The sequence below is a fragment of the Haematobia irritans genome, chromosome 5 (genome assembly GCF_050003625.1).
Source record: "Haematobia irritans isolate KBUSLIRL chromosome 5, ASM5000362v1, whole genome shotgun sequence".
NCBI classification, from domain to species: Eukaryota; Metazoa; Arthropoda; class Insecta; order Diptera; family Muscidae; genus Haematobia; species Haematobia irritans.
In genome coordinates this window covers 94,259,531-94,282,801 of record NC_134401.1, presented here as the reverse complement: position 1 = coordinate 94,282,801, position 23,271 = coordinate 94,259,531, and the positions used below count along the sequence as shown (strand labels likewise).

At 30.3% G+C, this 23,271-nt stretch overlaps 4 protein-coding genes and 2 long non-coding RNA genes across 10 annotated transcripts in view; 3 read left to right on the top strand and 3 right to left on the bottom strand.

The window, feature by feature from the left end:
* Positions 1–9,977, bottom strand: part of LOC142241126 (PDZ domain-containing protein GIPC3-like) — a 167,304-nt gene extending 157,327 nt beyond the window's left edge. The window contains exons 1-2 of one of the 5 annotated variants that reach the window (XM_075312867.1): positions 9,841–9,977; positions 7,008–7,543 (exon numbers count right to left, since the gene is read on the bottom strand). The gene's annotated coding sequence lies outside the window, so the exon portion shown is untranslated. Of the gene's footprint in view, positions 1–7,007; positions 7,544–9,641 lie in introns of all 5 variants that reach the window. The other 4 variants (XM_075312871.1, XM_075312865.1, XM_075312864.1 and 1 more) reach the window with 4 other exon arrangements.
* A 2,016-nt stretch (positions 9,978–11,993) lies between these two features.
* Positions 11,994–15,214, bottom strand: RagC-D (Ras-related GTP binding C/D). The gene is made up of 5 exons (XM_075312862.1): positions 15,042–15,214; positions 14,496–14,963; positions 13,381–13,599; positions 13,169–13,311; positions 11,994–12,400 (listed from the first exon to the last, which is right to left on the bottom strand). The coding sequence occupies exons 1-5, from the start codon at positions 15,042–15,044 to the stop codon at positions 12,067–12,069; spliced, it is 1,167 nt and encodes a 388-aa protein (XP_075168977.1). The 5' UTR covers positions 15,045–15,214; the 3' UTR covers positions 11,994–12,066.
* A 284-nt stretch (positions 15,215–15,498) lies between these two features.
* LOC142241124 (uncharacterized) lies at positions 15,499–15,999 on the top strand. Its single transcript, XR_012723493.1, has 2 exons — positions 15,499–15,738; positions 15,796–15,999. It is a non-coding gene; the product is annotated as an uncharacterized LOC142241124 (long non-coding RNA).
* Positions 16,000–16,578: 579 nt separating this feature from the next.
* LOC142241123 (uncharacterized) lies at positions 16,579–17,045 on the top strand. Its single transcript, XR_012723492.1, has 2 exons — positions 16,579–16,785; positions 16,841–17,045. It is a non-coding gene; the product is annotated as an uncharacterized LOC142241123 (long non-coding RNA).
* Positions 17,046–18,995: 1,950 nt separating this feature from the next.
* LOC142241121 (enoyl-CoA delta isomerase 1, mitochondrial-like) lies at positions 18,996–20,274 on the top strand. Its single transcript, XM_075312861.1, has 3 exons — positions 18,996–19,505; positions 19,573–19,719; positions 19,775–20,274. Exons 1-3 carry the CDS (start codon positions 19,272–19,274, stop codon positions 20,240–20,242), a joined length of 849 nt encoding a protein of 282 aa, XP_075168976.1. The 5' UTR covers positions 18,996–19,271; the 3' UTR covers positions 20,243–20,274.
* Positions 20,275–22,021: 1,747 nt separating this feature from the next.
* mRpS17 (mitochondrial ribosomal protein S17) lies at positions 22,022–22,705 on the bottom strand. The gene is made up of 2 exons (XM_075312860.1): positions 22,507–22,705; positions 22,022–22,435 (listed from the first exon to the last, which is right to left on the bottom strand). Exons 1-2 carry the CDS (start codon positions 22,612–22,614, stop codon positions 22,076–22,078), a joined length of 468 nt encoding a protein of 155 aa, XP_075168975.1. The 5' UTR covers positions 22,615–22,705; the 3' UTR covers positions 22,022–22,075.
* Between the last annotated feature and the right edge of the window lie 566 nt (positions 22,706–23,271).

Sequence of the window (23,271 nt, the reverse complement as noted above, 5' to 3'; positions counted from 1 at the left end):
ACTTCCATTCAATCTGATCCAGAGATTGGTACTGTTTAAAATAAAAGATTTTACACAAGAAAGAAATCGTATTTATCAATCTAGGGCGTAACGCAACATGTTTATTTCAGTGTAATTGAAATGACCTTACCTTCGAGAAAACTTGGAAACTCCCACAAATTTTGTTTCTTGTTATTGAAGAAAAATACTTTTTATTTGATTTTATGAAACTCTTTTTTTTAGAATGGTTTATGTATGTCACATTAAAAACAAATGAAAACAAGTGCCCTTGATACCGATATATAATCATCCAATAGAATGCAGGCAAATTTACGCTATCCATAATTGCCGGTTTGGTAGACAAACCTTTGTTTGACATATGTATGAGGTAATTATAAACTTTTATTGTTTATTTTATTATTGTCTAATCTTTTATTGCATTTCCATGCCATAAAGATAATATATTTAAATATAAGCCATTTATACAATAAGGAAATTATGGCCAAATAGGCAAAAAAAAAGAATATAGATTAAAAAAGTGGTCAATATCTTTATATGTCCAACAAAAAAAAATTGGCAGTTCTTCTCAAGGCACAACTTTAAAAGAACTTCCAAAACTGCTCTCCCAACGATGTTCTTTATTTTGACTGCACAGGAAGTTCATTTGAGTCAATTTTTTATAACCCGTTTGTTTCATATTTTTAAAGGGAAATTTATTTTATATGTTTCAAATAGGTTAAAAACATATTAAGAATTAATTATATGGTACAAATTGTTTAAATTTAACCGAAAAAAATGTTAAATCCTTTCTAGAAAAATTGCGAATTTTTGAAAATATTTAATGACAAACGTTCCAGACGAGCATTGTAAAGCATTAAAAATCATAAAAAATTTAAAGATTATTTATTTGTCAAAATATCACAAAAATTCTTAATTCACATCACTGAATTCACCCACACCTTAAGAAGTGATGCAAATTCAGTGCAGCGACTGTTGAAATGTTGGACATCCGTCCTATGGCAAGCCCATGTTAAATTCATCGCTTCTGCGTCATTTTGGCACCACTTCCGGATCCATAAAGAACATTTTCACTACTTTTTTGGCGACGCTTTTTTTAATGGGTGGTTTTGGTTGGAGGAATAAAAGTTTAGGTTAAGTGCAAGTGATAGCTGTTATCACAGGCTAACTTGCAAAAAACGGCCATTACAGCCACGGACTGGTTATAATGGCCAATGCACTGAATAGTCTAAGTGATCCTGAAACTTAATCGGGCTGACACTTTAACCTAACCTTTAAAGGTTGCCACAGAAACAGAATAATGACCAAATTTTCTATAGAAAAAAAATTTGAGAAATTTTTCTATGGAAATAAAATTTAAAGAAAATTTTCTATAGAAATACAATTTTCCGAAAATTTTCTATAGACATAAAATTTTGATAAAATTTTCTATGGAAATAAAATTTTGAAAAAAAATCTATAGAAATAAAATGCTCACAAAATTATTTATGGAAATAAAATTTTTGAGAAAATTTCCTTTAAAAATAATATTTTGAGAAAATTTTCTATAGAAATTAAATTTTGAGAATATTTTCTATAGAAATTAAATTTTGAGAATATTTTATATTGAAATAAAATTTTGAGAAAATTTTCTCTAGAAATAAAATTTTCACAAAATTTCCTGTAGAATTAAATTTTTGTGTAAAAAAAAACAAATTTTTCTATAGAAATACAATTTTCCGAAAATTTTCTATAGACATAAAATTTTGACAAAATTTTCTATAGAAATAAAATTTTGAAAAAAAATCTATAGAAATAAAATGCTCACAAAATTATTTATGGAAATAAAATTTTTGAGAAAATTTCCTTTAAAAATAATATTTTGAGAAAATTTTCTATAGAAATTAAATTTTGAGAATATTTTCTATAGAAATTAAATTTTGAGAATATTTTATATTGAAATAAAATTTTGAGAAAGTTTTCTATAGAAATAAAATTTTGCTAAAATTTACTTTAGAAATACAACTTTTTTTTACTTTTTAGTGAAGATACAAAAACTAAAACAACTTAAAGATGATTTTATTAATTTTAAAGAATTTTCAGAATTTTTAAAGCCAAGTTGACCTTAGTCAAACGATATTTTCTTTCATGTTAAGATACCTATTTTTAAGTCGAATCACTATAACGACAAAACAACTTCCTTAAAAAGGTTAACGACTTTTGCACAAGGAAAAAAATTCAAAAAATTCCACTTTTTGCGATGTCCATAATGCGTTGTTAAAATAATGAAAATTTTAAATTTTTTAGAAAGAATCAATTTTTTGGTTGAACTTTTCAATCTTTTTTTTAATTGGTTCTATTAAAATATATATTGGTTTTTATCTCAAAACTCATTTAATTTTTTTAATTAAAACACTTCATATCAATTTGATTGAACTACACTGAGAACTGCAATAAAATATTTACAATTAAAGAGTATAGAAATAAAATTTTGACAAAATGTTCTATAGAAATAAAATTTTGACAGAATTTTCTATAGAAATAAACTTTTCTTTCGTTTTGTTTTGTTATTGTTGGTTTTGTTCTTTAAGCATTGTTGTTGTTTTTTTTTTATTTCAGCTTAAAACCATACATTGACTAAACTACAAGTGTAGCTTAACCAACAGAGGAAAAGAATGTTTGTCAAATTTATTTGGGCAAAGGCCTATAGACTGCAAGATGGTTGGATGGACGCACGTTTCGGAATTACCACATTCCTGATCATCATCCTCTACTTGCAGCAAAACTATCAACCAATTATCAGAATAAATTCAGGCAGTTCATTAAACCCAACAATGAACCACACTTGAACCTTCCGAAAAAACGTTTTGCATGATAGCCGGCTTATGCCGAAATAAATAGAAATTTTGACAAAATTTTTTATAGAAATAAAATTTTAACAAAATTTTCTATAGAGATAAAATTTTGACAAAATTTTCTATAGAAATAAAATTTTGACAAAATTTTTTATAGAAATAAAATTTTGACAAAATTTTCTATAGAAATAAAATTTTGACAAAATTTTGTGCAGAAATAAAATTTTGACAAAATTTTCTATAAAAATAAAATTTTGACAAAATTTTCTATAGAAATAAAATTTTAACAAAATTTTCTATAGAAATAAAATGAAGACAACATTTTATATAGAAATAAAATGTATACAAAATTTTTCTATAGAAATAAAATTTTGATAAATTTTCTATAGAATAACAAAATGTGACAAAATTTTCTATAGAAATAAAATTTTGATAAAATTTTCTACAGGCATAAAATTTTGATAAAATTTTCCATAGAAATAAAATTTTGATAAAAATTTCTATAGAAGTAAAATTTTGACAAAATTTTCTATAGAAATAAAATTTTGACAAAATTCTCTATAAAAATAAAATGTTGACAAAATTTTCTATAGAATTAAATTTTGACAAAATTGTCCATAGAAATAAAATATTGACAACATTTTCTATAGAAATAAAATTTTGACAAAATTTTCTATAGAAATAAAATTTTGACAAAATTTTCTATGGAGATAAAATTTTAAAAAAATTTTCTATAGAAATAAAATTTTGACAAAATTTCCCATAGAAATAAAATTTTGACAAAATTTTCTATAGAAATAAAATTTTGACAAAATTCTCTATAGAAATAAAATTTTGACAAAATTTTCTATAGAAATAAAATTTTGATAAAATTTTCTATAGAAATAAAATTTTGACAAAATTTTCTATAGAAATAAAATGTAGACAACATTTTATATAGAAATAAAATGTATACAAAATTTTTCTATAGATATAAAATTTGGACAAATTTTCTATAGAATAACAAAATTTGACAACATTTTCTATAGAAATACAATTTTGACAAAATTTTCTATAGAAATAAAAAGTTGACCAAATTTTTTTTTTTATGGAAATAAAATTTTGACAAATTTTTCTATAGAGATAAAATTGTGATAAAATTTTCTATAGAAATAAAATTTTGACAAAATTTTCTATAGAAATAAAGTTTTTACAAAATTTCCCATAGAAATAAAATTTGGACAAAATTTTCTATAGAAATAAAATTGTGATAAAATTTTCTATAGAAATAAAATTTTGATAAAATTTTCTATAGAAATAAAATGTTGACAAAGTTTTCTATAGAAATAAAATTTTGACAAATTTTCTGTAGAATAATAAAATTTGACAAAATTTTCTATAGAAATAAAATTTTGACAAAATTTACTATAGAAATAATATGTTGACAAAATTTTCTATAGAAATAAAATTTTGACAAAAATTCTATAAAAATAAAATTTTCACAAAAATTCTATAGAAATAAAATTTTAACAAAATTTCCATAGAAATAAAATGTTAAAAAAATTTCTATAGAAAAACTAATTTTACAAAATTTTCTATAGAAATAAAATGTTTGCAAAATAACATTTTTTGTTTTGTAGCTTTTTGGTAAAATTTTCTTCACATTTTGGTAGATTATTTTTGGCACAAGTGGCGTGTACTCTATCCGAAAAAGAAAATGACATCACTGTCTTAATTTCAATTTTCAATTTGAAACCAAATATCTCAAGTGAAGGAATAAAATTATCTCAGTGAAGGAATAATTTTTAAATAAATGTAAGCTTTTTTTAAATTTTTTACTTGAAAACGGTAAAAAAATAAATGATTTTGATTAATGCTAAATCATTTTGATTATGCTATAATAGCCATTGTAATTGAGGTAGGCATTACATTTCATATGTTCGCATTGTTAATAAATAAAAAATAGAATATTACAAATTCCTGGACACTTAACTAAACACCTGATTCAACCATATCGCGATACCCGGTGTTTTTCATTATTTCTTCCTTTCAAGTGAAGTTTTTTTCATTTTCCCTTTTTTAGACGTTTTAGGTGTTGGCTAGTATTTGCAATCGTCGTAATCGATTCGCTTTATTTTTTTATATTTCTTCTTGCTTTATACCGTCCTTATTATTCCATGTCCTTCGAGGAATTTTAGGGGTTGCTTCTGTGGAGTGGTTTTTGAGAGTTTTGTGCTTTTTTATCTACATTAAGGGTGTGGATTTGGCAAATTGTTTCTTTTCATATCTCTTAGTTGCTATTGGATTCGTTATTCTATCTACCACCATAGCTTCTCTATTTTTGTATGACCTCAAACAATTTGCCGGTTCTTGGGTTGTTTTCTATATGCTGCTATTCTTAACTAGGAAATACTCGTCAACCTCTTCCATTCAGCATTGCTGGTGTCATGACTCAACAATTTTCAATGTGACCCCCACTACGATTTATTTGTCGCCATGGCAAAATAGTAAATAAATGGGAGCAGTTTTGCAAATATATGAATCAGCTGAGAAGCCGAAAACGTGGTTGGGGACTTAGCACTACCAACTAATATTGTGGGACGAATTTGGCATTAAACCCGAAATGTTAGCTGCCGGCATTTGAAACGAGCCCGAATTAAAGTTTAGAGTTAACACACTTGTGAATACCTTTGTTATTTCAAGATAAAATAATGAAAAATTTGTGACTTTAAAATGTCCTTAGAGTTATGGCCGGAGTCTTCGATAGATAACACAGGGGAAAAAATTGAATTTTTTTGTGTTGATTGAAATTTATAGCAAATTGTTAGTAATTTGAGGTCGCTGAATCCAAACCTGCACTTGGTTTTTTTTTTCTATCAGCTCGACTTTTCGAGAAATAAAGCTTTGTTCAAAATTAAGGCACTTTCGCTACATATATTGGAATAACTTGAAAACGGTTCATCATATTAAATTTAAAAAAAAAAAAATTCGAAACTGTATGAAAAAGAAAATTTTGTCAAAATTCTATTTCTATAGAAAATTTTGTCAAAAGTTTATTTCTATAGAAAATTTTTGAAAATTTTATTTCTATAGAAAATTTTGTCAACATTTTATTTCTATAGAAAATTTTGTCAAAATTTTATTTCTATAGAAAATTTTGTCAAAATTTTATTTCTATAGAAAATTTTGTCAAAATTTTATTTCTATAGAAAATTTTGTCAAAATTTTATTTCTATAGAAAATTTTGTCAAAATTTTATTTCTATAGAAAATTTTGTCAAAATTTTATTTCTATAGAAAATTTTGTAAAAATTTTATTTCTACAGAAAATTTTATAAAAATTTTATTTTATAGAAAATTTTATAAAAATTTTATTTTATAGAAAATTTTATAAAAATTTTATTTTATAGAAAATTTTATAAAAATTTTGTCAAAATTTTATTTCTATTTTGTCGAAATTCTTCAAACTGTGGAAACCGTGATTCCTTGGCCCATTTTCGGTTTCACATAGGCCACCTAGAAATTTGTTCCGTATTCCGAAATTCGCTATGGTTGTATTATTTATGTACTCGCTTACACTTTTATAATTTTCAATGTCAAGGGAATATTTTTAGCTCTGGCAACTCTGACAAGAGATTATGATCAAGAGAGTAAATTTAAAGGTAAACATATAGCGGTTTCAAACCAGATGGTCAACTTTTGGCAATTTACAGTTAAATTTGCTAAGTTTAAAGTTATGTGCTAGTGTTATTTTTAATTTTATTTACTATGTCAATGGGGAAATTGTTAAAAATACAAGAAAAAACTACAATACAAATTGTTTATTATAATACAAAGGTCAAGAATTAAATAAAAAGAAATGCATACCATAAACTAGGTTAAAATATTTAAATGAAAAATGCTATATATACAAAAGAGGTTTGGCAAAAAAAATATATTTGAATTCCAATAGAGATATTTGTAGAAGATACCAACGTCATTCTACCAAACGCATTCAGTCTACTGGTATTGAATGAAAAATATAACACAATAGTTTATTGTTCCGGGGAAGCCTTTCACTCCGAAATAAACACCAAATCTAAAATACCATTAGTGAGTGATCGAATGCCATGGATGAGTTTGGAATAAACAATAATGAAGCCATCTCTGGTTTCAAATGAAATAGAAAGAAGCAAATAAACAAAAACATCAAACTTACCTCTGCTAATTTTGCCGCATGGGAAAGATGATAGTGACTGCTACTCCGGCTATGCTGGTTGTCAATGAAAATCTTGAATCTCGTTTTTCGATGTCAAGATATCATGAATTGGTTGATTGGACTGCGTTGTTTCTTGTTTTTATAGCTGTCTCCGCTCAGAGGAGAAATTGGAAATTGTCTGCAGGTGGTGTTGTGCGTTATTTTTTGCTTTAGAAACAAGCGGAGAGAAGAGGGCAGGGCGTTAAATTTTCTTTAATTGAATATCAGCACATTTATTGTTGTCGTTTTTGTTTATTCACACTCTTAACGAAAAGAAGCAGTTTGATTAATTATTTTCGATTTTTTTATTTGTTTCGTCTTGTTATCAATTTGCAATCAGGTTTGCCATTAAAAAATATTACTCGATATTATTATTGTTGTTGTTATCTTTTCTCTCTTTTTTATTTATTATTTTTTTTTTAAATTCACAGCTTGTTTTTTGTTATTAATTCTCCGCTTTTCAACTAATCCTCAAGAGTAGTAGGTTACAAGCTAATCTGAAGAATTAAAAATATGTATATTTTTATTTATTGGTTTAATTTAAACAATTTTTTGCAGAAAAGATGAAGAACAACAAACTATATGAAACCAGCAAGATAAAAAACATTATGGTAAGAATTTTCAGTACTATTTTTTACAGAACATTAATTTTGAATCTATGAAGAATTTCATAATCTTAAGTAAATTATTTTATTTATAATTCTGCGATTTCTCCACATTCTGGATTTAATAATACAAAATTTGAAAAAAACTGAAAATAAAATTTTAATATCGAATTTCTTGATAGGAGTATATAAAGGCCAGGGTATAGAACAATTGAACTAAAATGCAATCGAAAAGATAAACTAAAATGTAAGAGAATCTTAAAGTAGAGTAGAAAAAAATCTTAAGGGCGATTGTCAGTTATACTACAGTTCACATTGGTTTTTCAGTGTTGCTAATTTCGTAATTTGTCGTATCACCGGGAAAATTCGCTATTCAGCCTCTACTGATAGTTGCATAGGTTGCCATTAAAAGAAATTGTACGCTATTATTGTTGTTATTGTGCTCTCCTTTATTTGGTGAGTGTGTGCGTTACACTCTTTTTTTCACTTTTTAATGCAATACAGTGTTGCCATGTTAGCGGTGTTTTTGTAACGTTTGGCGGATTTTAGGGGTAATAAGTTTTATATTTAAAAAAATTTAATTTGGCAATTTAAGAGCAAATCTACTTTACCACAAGTAGGAGAGCACATTTTAAATGCCGTGAGTTAAAAAAAATAGAAAAGCCTATTTTATGATATATCTCTAGGAGTCCATATATCGAAAAATGGATATTTTCCTGTTTGTCTGAAATTTTTGAGATATCGACCCTTGAATATTGGAATTTGTCTGCATTTTTTACTAAATTAAAAAAAATTGTGCGTATTTATTATATTGTTTTTAAATAGCTGAAAGTGAAAAACGTTGATTTTTTTAAAGAAAAACCCCGCACACGAAAATTTTGTATAAAAATCAAAACGATTTCTTTTTTGGAAAAACTTTTCTTTTGTTTTGCAAATTGAAGAGAATAGAAAATTGATTTATATTGAAAAGCGCCGAAGACAAAAAATTAAGAAGAATATCTCACAATTTGTTTGAATACATTTTTCATTTTGGCTTAAATCTACTTTAGTATTGGCCCAGATTTTGGCGAGCGTATAGACTTTTCGAACACACAAAATGTAAAGACCGGAGTTACGGGCCCCTAAAGTTTTCATTATTATGTATATTGGATTTAGTACCCATCGCAAATAATCTTCCTAAAAGTAATAAACGTATTTAGAATACATATAAAAAACTTCATAAACATGGCCTCGGAGAGTTCGTGGGTTCGCGTTAGCCTACTTTGGACTCTATGCGTAGGAGAAAGACTCAAACAACCTATACTCCAATTTTCAAGGGTCGATATCGCGAATATTAGGCTTTTCCGACAAATTTTCATTTTTTTACACTTTAGGTGGGTATTAAGTTCGAGTTTAGCCGCTAAAATCGCAATTTTTTCACGATTACCTTTCTTAATTAATCCACTTTAGGGACTGCAAACTTTGTGAAAATTTGCTTTGGGCTATTCCCCATCAAGTTATAATAAAATTTGCAACAAATATGTATAATTATATGCCTTATTTTTACTGATTTAGTTTTCACTTTAGCGATTTTAGCGGCTAAACTCGAACTTAATACCCACCTTTTCTCTTTAAAATGCCTTCTCCTACCACAATTTTTTAACAACTTTTGCCAAAGTAGATTTGTTCCTTTAGTGTTTTTTTTTTAATATTTATGAGGAAGCTTCAAAACCCACTTGGCAACACTGATGCAATGAAACGATGAAGAGTTTTGGGTATGTGACCAAAACTCTAAAACCTGATTCAATGCTATGGTAAAGTAACCAAATGAAATGCGATAGCTAACAATCTCACTTCACTTTTTTTGATAAAATTTACTTAACAAAATTTTTCCTTATATTCTTATCAGAGCATCACATCACTAAAATAACTTGGATGGTTTCTTTTTATCAGAATCGTTATCTTATTTCGCACACATATACAGCAGGCAAATACAACACAAATTACACACATACATGGGACAGGCCTTAGATATTCATCAATTGATGGTAATAACGATGAACATGTTTCTCGTTCTCGATTCTTGCAATTATCTCGATTTAGTTTTGTTGGTAACTTTCAACTACTTTAATTTCCGGTAGAGTATCCGATATTTTATATTATGGGATTGTTACCGAGAATTTATGCAAAAGACGTTGTAGCCACTATACCATTAAATTGATATTTTGTATATTTCTGATTCAATTGAATTTTCACTTGAAAAAAACCGACGACGACGACGAATTTTCTTTTTCCCGTTTCCGATGATGTGGGGTAAATGGTTTGTACGACAATGATTTGATTGTTCCATGGGTTCAAGTTGAGAGCGAACGAAAAAGAGAGTGGAGTATTAGGTTATTGTTGTTGTTTGTATGGTGGTAAATGTCAAAATTCGTTAGAAAAAAAGTTAAAGCAGAGTTACCCTGTTCCATTCAATTGGAATAAAACAGCTGATTTATAACCCAGGTATGCTTTCGGTTTACAGTGAAGCACAAAGCTTACAAAGAGGCCGGTCAGAAGTTTATTTTTGATTTGCTCAATTAGAAAATTACTTATTAGGAAACTTCGAATAGTGCGGTTCATTATAAGAAAATATTTAAGAAAACCGACATTGGTCGATAATCGATCGAGTTATAGGTGAACATTTGTTTATTTATTTATAATTTTTATAACCATAACTAATTATGAATATAAATAATGTTCATAATTTTTTTAGTGAAAATTAGTTGTATTTAAATGTAATTATTTTAATTTAATTAATTTATTTTGGACGAAAGTTTATTTGCCATGTGTTGGATCAATTACAGACGAAATCCCGTTTTTTTGGCATACAACAAAAACCTTTTTCAAAACTCGAGTAATTTGTTCTGGTAAAAAAGAAGATTTCGTATATTTAGCAGATTTATCTAGGGTTTATAGTACACGCAAAAAATTGATTCTTCGTCTTTCAAGTAACATTACCTACAGCTGTTTTTTGCTATAATATTGTCATATATGTAATTTCGTAAAAGCAGACTTGCTGAAAATGTTCTTTTTAAAAATAATCAACGACTAATAGAAATCATAAAAAATAAATACAGACAGCAAATAGATTTATTTCTCATGTTGACACTCGTCACCTTTTCGCTTGCCCAGCTAAGCCTGCCCGTCTCGCAGAGTTCCTTGATCTGGCTACTAATTGAACTACCTAAGCATAGAACAAAATGCTTAGGTAGTTTTTAATGTAGTTTCATTGGATGAAACTACATTAAAAACTGTTACAACAACAACAACATTTCTCATGTTGCTAAAGCAGCCTTATTATTGAACATAAAATAGAATCGAAAAAGTCAGAACCAGTCCAATGCTTTCGCTACATTTTTCCAGCATTTAAGCAATTGCAAACAATTTTTAGTTAAAACAGCTGAAGTTGATGTTTTAGCAAAAGATAAATATCTTTTTCAGCAGGTAAAAAGTACTGAAATGACAAGCCCAGTTTGAACAACGCTTTCTTGCTGTTATTACAGACAAAAAGAAAATAATTAAATACTTTACCTTACCCCAATTATAATAAAATATATAATATAAAACTGTTTTATTGATTTTTATTAAAATATATTTTTATTTATGTATGTATATATACTATATAAACTTACGGATACTCCCTCAATTACAAATGAAGAATTGTTTTACTTGTAATCATTATATCTGATGTGCCAGACAGAATACAATTATAATCTGTTTATAATAGCTTTCTATAATCAAATAAGCCGGTATAAAATGTCATATAATGGTAAATAACAAAACTATTCAATGTAAGAGTTTCATTATTATTATTACTATTTCATTTTTACTATAAACGTTCGGTTCGGTTGTTGGTTGTTATTATGCTAAATATGAAAAAATAAACAAATATTTCATATATGTATATATTTTTTGTTCTTTCTGTAGTAACTTTAAAAGTTGTCTTTAATGCAATTACAAAAGTGTTAAAGAGATACTTGGGAATTTATATGTGTCATTTAAAGGATTAAGAAAAAATGTAGTATAAACACATTATAGAGTAAATATGGCAAATATAAATTATATAATATATGCAAAATAAAAAAAGGATATACATTAATTATAAATAAGCTTTTCAAGAGGAGGATATTTTTCTGGTATTTGGGAAGGTAATAAACATAGCAATTCTAGCAAAAATAATTGGTTAACAATAAAAGGCACAAAAAATAAAATTTAACAAAACAAAACGAAATGGACAAAAATATTTAGTTAGAATCTATCAATTTTTTTCCGGAAGAAAGCTTATCTATAATCAAATATTGTTCGTTTCTTTTTTGTATGAAAAAAAAAAACGAACAAGCACTAATAGATTCAAAACTGAGTAGTTAACAAAGAAACTTTTTACGTAGATCATATTAAACTATTTTCCCGGTCCGACTGTTAACTAAATTTTCCTCATCATCATCAATGTTCTCATCGTCGGAATCATCATCACCATTCATTAGATATTCTTGCCGTTCATCAACAGTTTGTAGCTTTTGCGATTTCATGCGTAATTCGAAAACTTCACTTATGGCATCGCGGAAACATAAGAAGTTGTAATCAATCACACCTTGACGATTGAAATTCTCTTCGCGTAATATACAAACCAATGCCAAGAACTTGTTCACTTCCCTTAGATATAAAATTGTGTTATTATTCAGTTTGATGAGACTAGAACTTTGATTGTCGAAAGCATCCTCTTCGGAACTAAAAAAAGAAGAAGCGTTTTTCTATTAAAATTCAATGCAAACTGAATTTCAAATGAATGTTTAAATTACAAATAAATGTATATATCTACTGGTATACATTGGTGACCAGCGGAAAATAGGAATAACTAATTGCCCCCAACGCTGCAAGTGTAAAAGCATCATAGAGCAGTACGATGCCGAATTCGACTCTGACGCATCAACGGAGATCTGTTGTGTAGGTCTCGATATTTCATATTTTATAGACAAGTTAAAAAGTTGGAGGATCATTTATCGGGTTAAATGGAGATGATTTCGATATAAATTGTCACTTTTTTCAGAAATCAGGGTTAGAGAGGGGTGAAACGATCAATGGGCTACACTATGCCGAATGATAGGGCCCAAAGGCAAAGTTAACGAACAGACCCACACCTCTCGCCACGAACAAATATTTATACGAATAGCTGCTTAATTATATTCAAGCTTAAAAAGTCAATGGGTGACCTCACATATTTGTCGAATTATATATTTATCGTAGTTGGGAATGATACCTTATTGAGTATGTACAATATTTCTGATCATCGAATAGAAAATTCACAAATATCAATCCCAATAAAGTCAGAGCAGAATATATCGACGAAGGGAATACCAATTAGTGGCGACAGACGAAAAGCGACGGCGAGGGCGACTTCAGGAATAAGGGTGATTGTTTAGAGCTATATCAAACTTTGGTTTGGTTTTATTGGCCTTAGAGTTCTAATCGGTAATTGTCAGTTTTTAATTCACTTACCTATAAATGCTCGACAAATCGATGACAACATCAATCATATCACAACATAATTCATAACTTTGCATATCCACCGGTGAACAATCTGTAGCTATATAGATTTTTGATACCACATCAAATAAAAATGCTTTCTCAATGCCTGAATTCTGAAAGTTTAATGTGAACATTTTGTTACTAATACAATTTGAAGTATGATATATTACTTCCACACATACCGATATAAAGATATTGAGCAAATTTTCCAATGTGGGTAATTGAGGTATTAGTTTTTGTACCACCTTCGAGAATGCTTCAAATATTGAATGGTCGTATATGGAAGTCAAATGAAAACTTAAATGAATTTGTGTTAATCCAGCATCGGCTAGATCATCGGAGGCCCTTTGATGTATGTCACGCTGCGATTCCATTTTGGTATCATCACTGATGCCATCAACCTGAAATATGAAAAGAAAATATTTATTGGGGAAGAGGAGGATTTATTTTGATTATTTGTCGCATTTTTTTTTGTTGATCATTTCTCGTTAAATATGTTTTCTCTGTATAACGTTCTACCTACTCTTGGCAAAAATGGGATGAATTTGTTTGTAAAATTATTTTTTTATTTTTTTCTAATTCCATTTCGTGTGCTTCAAAGTAATTGAGTTTAATGAATAGTCCGATGTCAAGTGGAGCCAATGAGGCGAATACAGGTTGCGAAAGAACATTAGTGGAATTTTTGGTGATATGAGACGAGGCAATGCACTCTTGGTCGTTTGATAAACAAAGCATAAATATATATAACTGACATAAAATTTGACCTAAATTTCACTAATATTCCTGCCAAATCAAGAAAAACAAAGTTATCTCGAAATGTAAAGCCCGCTAAAATTAATTTAAAATTTTAAAAGACCACCTTACATTTTGTCTACAGTAGAATTTATCTTAGAATGAGCTTTTTTTGATTTATTGCACTATTCTGTAACATAAGCGACACCAAAGCAACCTCACAAGTGCTAATGTTCACATGAAAAAAGTGAAATGATTTACATGCTTATCACAATTTTTGTTTATATTGTTACAGCCACAGTAGGTGTGAATGTATGTATTCGTATGGCACAAAGAGTACTATAGGCACAGAGTAAAAAATCTATCTCTGTTTTTGTCCATCTTTAGAGGCTTATAATCAACAACAATATCATAAGTATTAAGATGTAAAGACAAATCTTTAGTTATCCCTCTTTCATGTATATTTTCCTAGCTCTAGTTTCATGGGACTTGTGTAATGGGGTCATATGTTAGTCACATCAAAACCATTTGATTCATTTTATCAGAGCAAACATGTTATTCTTACCTTATGTATAAAAACTTCAAACTTAATCCGAGGATTAACTTTATATGCCTTTATGACGGTATTTTTGAATTTCGTCAATGCTTCGTTGTAATCATCCTTTGCATCGATCACAAAAACTAGCGAACCACAATTTCCAAATATCATATCCGAGTCAAAGGTGGGGTCAATGAAATCAATTTGACCAGGAAAATCCCAAATAGAGAATTGAACAAAGCTGGAATTATTGATGTCATCTTTAACTATTTTGCTGGTCGATTCTAGGAATAGGGTTTCATTTGGTGACATTTTATGGAAGACCACTTTTTGTATGGAGCTTTTGCCGGAACGCCGTAGACCCATTAAGAGGATGCGAGGTTTAGAATCTGAATCCGAACACATGCCAGTGGAATCGAGTCCATCCTGATCGAATGCACCATATCCATATTCTTTGGGAAAGGTGTCCACATGATAATCATCGTCTTCGTAGTTCTGTAAACAAGATTTATTGCGTAGAATGTGGGCGGAGTGGGTGTTGTTTTTATGGCTTTCATTAAAGCTAGAACTTACCATTTTGGCCTAAACAAATATTGCCAATTTAAATTGCAGTCATCTAAATATTTTACAATTGAGAGCAAGCACTAAGAGAAAGCGTAAGTTTAGAAAACTTTGTTTATTTCTTCAGTAAAGTTTACTTTCTTAACAATCCTATATTTTTCTTTCATAGATCAATCAGCTGATTAGTATTTGACAACTACGTTATAATACGTCATACTAAACATTTCATAGGACATAACCTAAATAAAGCGTACATACGTCGATAAAAACGAAGCGTTGATAATTTCATTGTATGCGTAAAAGTTTTAAAATGTCTGTAAATAATAAACAATTTATTTGAGGAATATTTGGAACATATATTAACAATTTTTAAAAGCGATTAGCTGGTTTAAAATTTGTGTACACAGCCCTGTTTTTTTGTTGTAGACTTAAATAAATTTTTGCTACCGAAAATTTCGCTAGAGGTGCATACCCTGCCAGCATTTCAAAGTTCCATTTCAACCTCATCGTTACCACAGACTCGTAAATGTCACTTCAACCATCATGAAAAGGTACATCAAAAAGTACATGCAAGTAATTTGCCATCCCTACTGTTAAAAAAGCCATTTTTTTGTGAAACGCCAAGCGCAACCAGCTTGTTATATTTTAATTAAATAAAAACGAAAATAAAGTTCTGAAAACATAGATTATACGCTTAAAATTGTGAAAGGTATATTGGTGAACAATTTGGTGATTTTCCAAATGGAATAAAGTGATTGTTTTTCAGATATTTTACAGACACGCTGCCTCCATGGAATAAAAACACTGGTTGATAGACGCAGCAGCATGTAACTCGCTACTTGTAACTCAACATCATCATTAATGCCAAAAATTATGTTAAATGTAATGTGTTATGATATATTTTTAAGAATTTGTAAATGTTTAATCAAATTAATAAATATCTAAACAAACGTGTTTTACTCGACCACAATGATTCTTTTACAACTATCTTAAAATGCACTTTTTCTGATTGTTTGGAGGGTCCCTTATTGGCGTCGTTCTAAATTGATCTATAAAGGCACCTAATAATTGTACTCATGCGAAACATTTTTGTAGTAACTTGGCGTGGTACAACTTCTCAATAGTGACGGCGCTTTTCCGACGAGTTTTTGATATCGTATATGATTGTTTTCGATGTAGTGGGGATTCTCAAAAGAGTCCCCAAATTCAAAAAATGTTGGCAGGGTACCGGCCTTAAAGGATGCCACGATAAGGGATGTCATTCGGGATCGATTTTTATAAATCTCGGGATTCTGGATTTTAAAATTTTAATTAGTTTATCAAGATCCCGAAAAATCTCGGGATTCAAAATAAAATATCCCGGTCTTCGGGATTAATCCCGTCCCGAAAATCCCGTGAATTCGGGAGGGATTTATCCCGGATGACAGCTCTAACTAAATGCAAATAAGTAATGATAAAAACAGAAGTCGGTGACTTCTGTCATATTTTTGTATGTACTTCATACCCTGCAATCATTTCAAAGTTCCATTTCATCCTCATCGCTACCACAAACTCGTAAGTGACACTGCAACAATCGCCAACTGTGATAGTATTTTGCCATCACTATTAGCATGAAAGTATTTTGCCATCACTATTGTTACAAGAGCCATTTTATATTTTGTGAAAGACCAAGCACAACTAGCTTCGTATAATTTATTTAAATAAAAATGATAATGAAGTGCTGAAAACATAGTTATTTCGCTTAAAATTGTGAAAGGTATATTGGTGAACAGTTTTTGACTTTCCAAATGGATAAAGTGATAATTTTTCAGATATTTTTCCAGAGACGCTGCCTCCATCGAGAATAAAAACACTGGCTGATAGACGCTGCAACATGTATAACTTTCTACTTGTAACTCATCATCATTCTTTTATTAATGCAAAAAATTATATTAAATGTGATGTGATGGTCGTATAAATGTTATACTTATAAGAATTTATAAATGTTTTATCAAATTAATAAACATCTAAAAACAATCGTGTTTTTCTTGACCACAATGATTGTTTTACAACTATCTTAAAATGTACTTTTTCTGGTAGTTTGAATGGGCTCTTATTGGCGTCGTTCTAAATTTATCTAAAAAGGTACCTAATAATTGCACTCATGCAACTTCTTAATAGTGACGGTACTTTTGCGAGGAGTTTTGGATATCGTATACGACAGTTTTCGACGTGGTGGGGATTCTCAGAAGTGCCGCCAAATTCAAAAAATGTTGGCAGGGCTCTTGTATCTTTAACAAGTATATACAGCCGGGTCGAATCTTAAATACACACCGCCATGAACCAAATCATTGTAGCGGGTTACTTGAAAAATATATAGAATTCCAGTTGGGTTTATTTAAACACACTCTCCCAAGAAGATCGGTTCACTTACCCAAGTGAATTTCAAAGGAACTACATAAAATTCATTTTTGTTTGAGTTTTAGAGGAATCTTAGACATCGCGTATAAGCGTGCAAGAAAATCTGATGAAATGACTCATTTCATATGATTTGAAAACTAAATTCTGTCGATTTTTATACACATTACTCGAATGAGCTCGAGAAGTAAAAATGGGAAGTTTTACTTCTACTTTCGGTCCACTTGGGTGATCAGTTCGCCTCAAGAAGTTAAATCGGGAGACCGGTGTATATAGGGAAACTCTTACCGTTATAAACTAACTTTCATATACTTCTTTATGAAACTAACATACCTCAATTCCAATTTCAAAACAATTGGATTAAAGTTCCGATATCTAGATTCAAGAATTCTATTTGTGGACCTAAAGTACCTCTAGAGTTTCAAATTCCGGAAAATCGGAGAAAATTAGCGGTGTCTTAAAGCTCAAGATCGGTCCGTAATGGTCTAATATATATACCAAAACATTGACCGGTACTCCCAATAGATACTACTATTTGTGGACCTAAGCTTTAGATTAGATTTTTAAAAATTGCGGTTTCTAGAAGCCCAAGAGTCAAATCGGGAGATCGTTCTATATAGGGGGCTATACTAAATCACCGACGATACATACCATACGCCTATATACGGACCTAAAATATAATTGCGGTGTTTAGGGACTCAAGAAGCCATATTGGGTGATCGGTCTATACCAAAAAATGCATCGATACATACCATATTAAACACTTCTATTTTTGGACCTAAAATACCGTTTTGATTTTCAATTTCATACAAAAAGGAGAAAAATTGCGATGTCTAGAGCCCTAAGAAATCAATTCATTTTGTGATGATTACAGTGCGCCTCAAGAAGTTAAATCGGGAGATCGGTGTATATGGGGAAACTCTTAAACAAGCTTTCACAGATCTCTTTATGAACCTAACATAAAAGAAATCAAATCAGAAGATCGGTCCAAAACATTGACCGGAACTCACAATACACCTATTTGTGGAGCTAAGATCTAGATTAGATTTCCAATTTCAGGCAATTCGGGTAAAAATTGCGGTGTCCAGAAGCCCAAGAGTCAAATCGTTAGATCGTTCTATCTAGAGGGCTATACTAAATCACCAGCCGATACATACCATATTCCCCTATTTATGGACCTAAATTACCTCTAGATTTCCAATTTCAGGCACATCTAATGAGAATTGCGGTGTCTAGGAGCTCAAGAAGCCGTATTGGGAGATCGGTCTATACTAAAAAATGCATCGATACATACCATATTCGACACTTATATTTTTGAACTTAAAATACCCTTTTGATTTTCAATTTCAGACAAAATTGCAAAGTTATTTTCATACCCCATCACCATTCTTTGTTGTTGGGCATGGAATCTTTTAAATGCGATCAGCAACCAATTTGTTTGCTATTATGCCTTATGGCAAACCATTTAAGCAATTTAAATAAGAATTTAGCAATTGAATGAAAACTACAACTGATCCATAACAAAAATAGTACCAATGTCCATTTTTCTTAAGAAAGTTTGTTGCTGAAGCACAATTGATATGTTTTCCATCAAAGTACACATTCACTTTTATTTTTGAGCGGAAACAGCCCTGGAACAGATATATAAATAATAATATGGGATATAACATTTAAGAAGAAACAATAATAATAATAAAAGATATGGATTGATTATCGCCAACATCAAGTTGTAGCATACACACATTCAATCTCTCGCGCATAATAATGATCAAAGGTCAGAAATGGTGTGGTAGTAAACAACAAGTGAAACTGAAAAGAAAAACAGTCTAAATAAAGGAGTTTACGATGCATGGTCTACGCATATTTTCCAAAAAAGTCATTACACGTCCATTACAACAGCATTTACGATGTATGTCATCTTCGTCAATCATTGATGTCAATGTGGATAATAAGGGAATCGCTGTTTTGCATTTAAATACGCCTCCAGTCAATGCAATGACTATGGACATGTTGACTATGGTAAAACCACTCATCAAAAATTTGGAACAGAACAAATGTAGAGGCATGATATTTACTTCTGTAAGTAATTGCATCCTTTTTTATGACAACAAGTATATTCCACTTAGTTTGCATTTCTGGTTTTTAGGCTTTGAAAACGGTATTTTGCGCTGGACTGGATATTAAAGAATTATACCGGCCTAACATTGAACGTTTTAGGCTATATTATAGGGCTCTTCAGGATGCTTGGCTGGCATTATATGCAACGGCAATCCCTACAGTGGCTCTAATAAATGTGATTTTAGAAATCCTTCCAAATCACACCATTATTAACAATCCCCATTTTTTAGGGCCATGCTCCCGCTGGAGGCTGCATGTTATCCACTTGCTGTGATTATCGAGTAATGTTGCCCAATTATACTATAGGCCTTAATGAAGTACAATTAGCTGTACATGTCCCAGTATTTGTTAGAGCATCATTTTGTAACGTTTTACCGAAGAGAAATGCAGAAATGGCCTTAACACAAGGAAAACTTTTTACTAGCCATGAAGCTTTACACATTGGTTTAATTGACAAATTGGTAAATTCAAAAGAAGAAGGATTGGAAAAATGCTACGAATTTTTGTCAACATTCGATAAAGTTCATCCCATTGCCAGGTCCCTGACAAAGCAACAGTTTCGTGCAGCAGATGTGGAACAATTTTATAGGGAAAGATATCAGGATCTCGAAAGTTTTATTGAACATATAACAGAAGAGAGAGCCCAGAAGATTATAGGCGAATATTTGGAAAAATTGCATAACAAAAAAAGAAATTAACGTTAATTTAATTAATATCTCTCGGAATAAAAGTATAAAACACAGGGAAAACAATTTTCCGTTAAATTATTTAAGTTTTGGTTCTATGAACACAAAAGAGGTCTTAAACTTTTTTCAAATAGATCTTTGTTTTATAAAAAAAGAAATAACCTCTGCAAAGTATATAGAAAATTCATTGGAAGAAAAAATCTGTGAAAGATATTGAGTTAGATTGCCCGTTTAGAACTCAAAGGGCCATGGGTTTTATCCTATTTGTGGCAGAAATTTAAAACCTTTTTCAGCGGTGCTTTATCTCCTCTGTAATGCGACAGACAAATTTGAATCGAGCAGATCGCATATATAACGGATAATAGGTTTTAATATAAGAATATCAGAAGAACAGACAGCCATGATTACCAACATAACATAACATAAATGTTTTAGTTTGTCATTTTGTGGTCACAGGTAGTAAACAATGGCGCTTTAATTATAATGATAAAAAGCGAATGCAAGTATTTAATATCCGTTGCCGAAATCGGGTTATTATTAGAAAATCGAAAATGCATATAAAAAATTGATCTGAACTTTTCGTATTTGAATTGCGTTCTACACACAATAAGATATGGGAGAAAATGTGGATGGAAGTAATATGCAACCACAACCACTGTACAATATATGTATACAAAATTCTAGGACGATCATCATTGATGTTGAAGAATCGAATCTAAATTAGATATATTAACCAAAAGAAATTTGTCAGTAGACACATCATAAAAATCTGCTAAAAAAGCAAACAATTTTGGTGCTTTAGCAGCATTGTTTGCTGAAATAAAAATCACAAAAATATATCAGCAGATACATACTGTTATGTTTTACAGACTTTTCTGTGAGTGTACCATCTGAATTGAATAAATATAGGTTGATATTATCCTTATTTCCCAAATGATCGCCTTTAAATCTCCAAATAAGTCAAAAAACATAACCCTTGGAAAACCTGAAATTAAATTCAGGACCTGTCCTTGGTGTGTATGGACCAGTCCCAGTTCTGCTTAAAACGTATGGAAGGGACTGGCCACATTAATCCTCTAATGCCCAATCCCGCCTTTAGGCGGGCTTCATTAAATAAGGAAGCTTTTAGTAAAACACACCTTAAGACAACAAAAGTGAATAAAATTAAAAGAAATCTTAGTTGAACCTGTTCAAGAGCCTTTACAGCATATACTGAATTTTACAGTATAATTTTATCTTGATTCTTGCTTTTGTGTCGTTAACATTGAATATTTAATCAGCTCGCAAAAAAATTGGGGCATTAGAGGGTTAACATGGGTTTGTCTTTGACGGTATCACCCATAGGCAGTGAACCAGAACGCTGCCCTCAGAACTGCGACGGGATGTCTCGGTAGTACACCACTGTATCACCCTTATGCGAAGACCAAGATTATCCCAGTGCGTCATTACATGCTGTCAAAGATCATTGACAAAACAACAGTTTCGTGGACTCACTTCGGAAGAATTTTACAGGGAAAGAGAACGCTACTTGAATGAGTTTATGGAGCACATAACCAATCCAACCAATCCATTAAGTAAAAAACAGAAAAATAATGACAATAATAAATAACAAAAAATAATGCATTTCAATGCAATACAACGCAAATTGAGTGATTTAAAATTCGCAATGACCCAATTTATTGTCCATTAAATGGGCTTCATTTAAGTAGCTTACCTCTTACTTCCACTCCTGAGCTGATTTGAACTCCAGGCCCTCTTCCAAAACAGTTCCAGATGAATAGCTAATATGTCTTAATTTTAGTTATTTTTATTTACAACGATGAAACGACTTAAAGTAGCATATTTTTATACAGCAAATGGCTGGTCTTTGCCATCTTCATGGTATTTAATATATGTCTCACCATGTGTGAAATCTTTTGTGCCCTCCAAACGTCCACGAGGCGGTGCTTTAGTGTAATCGAAAGCCTTCTCCGATTTACCAAACATACGATTGGCTTCCTCGATTTGGTCGCGATATTTGCCCACGACAACAGCCTTGCCGGTAATGGGATCTGTTATGTCACCAAATGGATAAACCACCTTTTCCACTTTATGAGTTATCAGTCGTGTTAAACGTTCAGGTAATTCGCGTATTAGAACAACATCACCCGTTTTGCAAAGCTTCTCTGGGTCATGGGCAAAAAGAAATTCATCTTTTTTGAAATACTAAAAAACCAAAACAAATTGTTAACTCTTGTTTTTTTTTGTCGTAATGGCTATTATTATAGATTGCTTACCATATTTAAATTTTTGTCCAATTCCATGCGACGTATACGAATTTTTGAAGCATTTTGTTTTACACAAGGTACACATTGTCCCATAAGTATAAGATTGCGAAAAGACATTGTTTTTATTCAATATTTTTAATTATTATTTTCTTAAATTACTATGTGATAAAAACTATGGGGACAAGGTAATTGATATCAGCTGTTTAGCATATTGTTAAGAGTGTTGCCAGTATTCATTAAAACAGCAGAAGGTATGGCATCACACTCAGCTGTTGCGTTTGATTATTTAAATCACAGGTAATGGCATCGGTGCAGTATGTTTCCACTTTGAAAAGTTTCAGTTGCGCCGCCGATTTTAACTGCCGCCGACCAATGTTTTGCCAGTAGACACCGCATATATCGACTCACATTTAGCCGCCAAGTAAACAATACTAGGTCTGTTCGCGTACGCGTAAAATATATCAAGTAAAAGCTAGAAAGAGAGTAAGACTGTATTTTACTCCCTTTGCTTAAAATTGCTGAAAAGTACTCGAACAGCATCCAGTAGCTATTTGTACATTCAAATTTTCAGCTTCTAAAACATTAAAAACAAAAAACAGATACTGCTTTTTAACTTCCAGTTTATTTATATTTGCGGAACATTTACATTTGTGGTACTTTGTTGTTATCAACAACCAGCAACGTATGCTATGGTTTGCAAGATTTTACTGGGGAAAAAATCTCCATCAAAAACTTGAAATTTCTCTATCTGATAACTGTCAAATGTAATCTCTC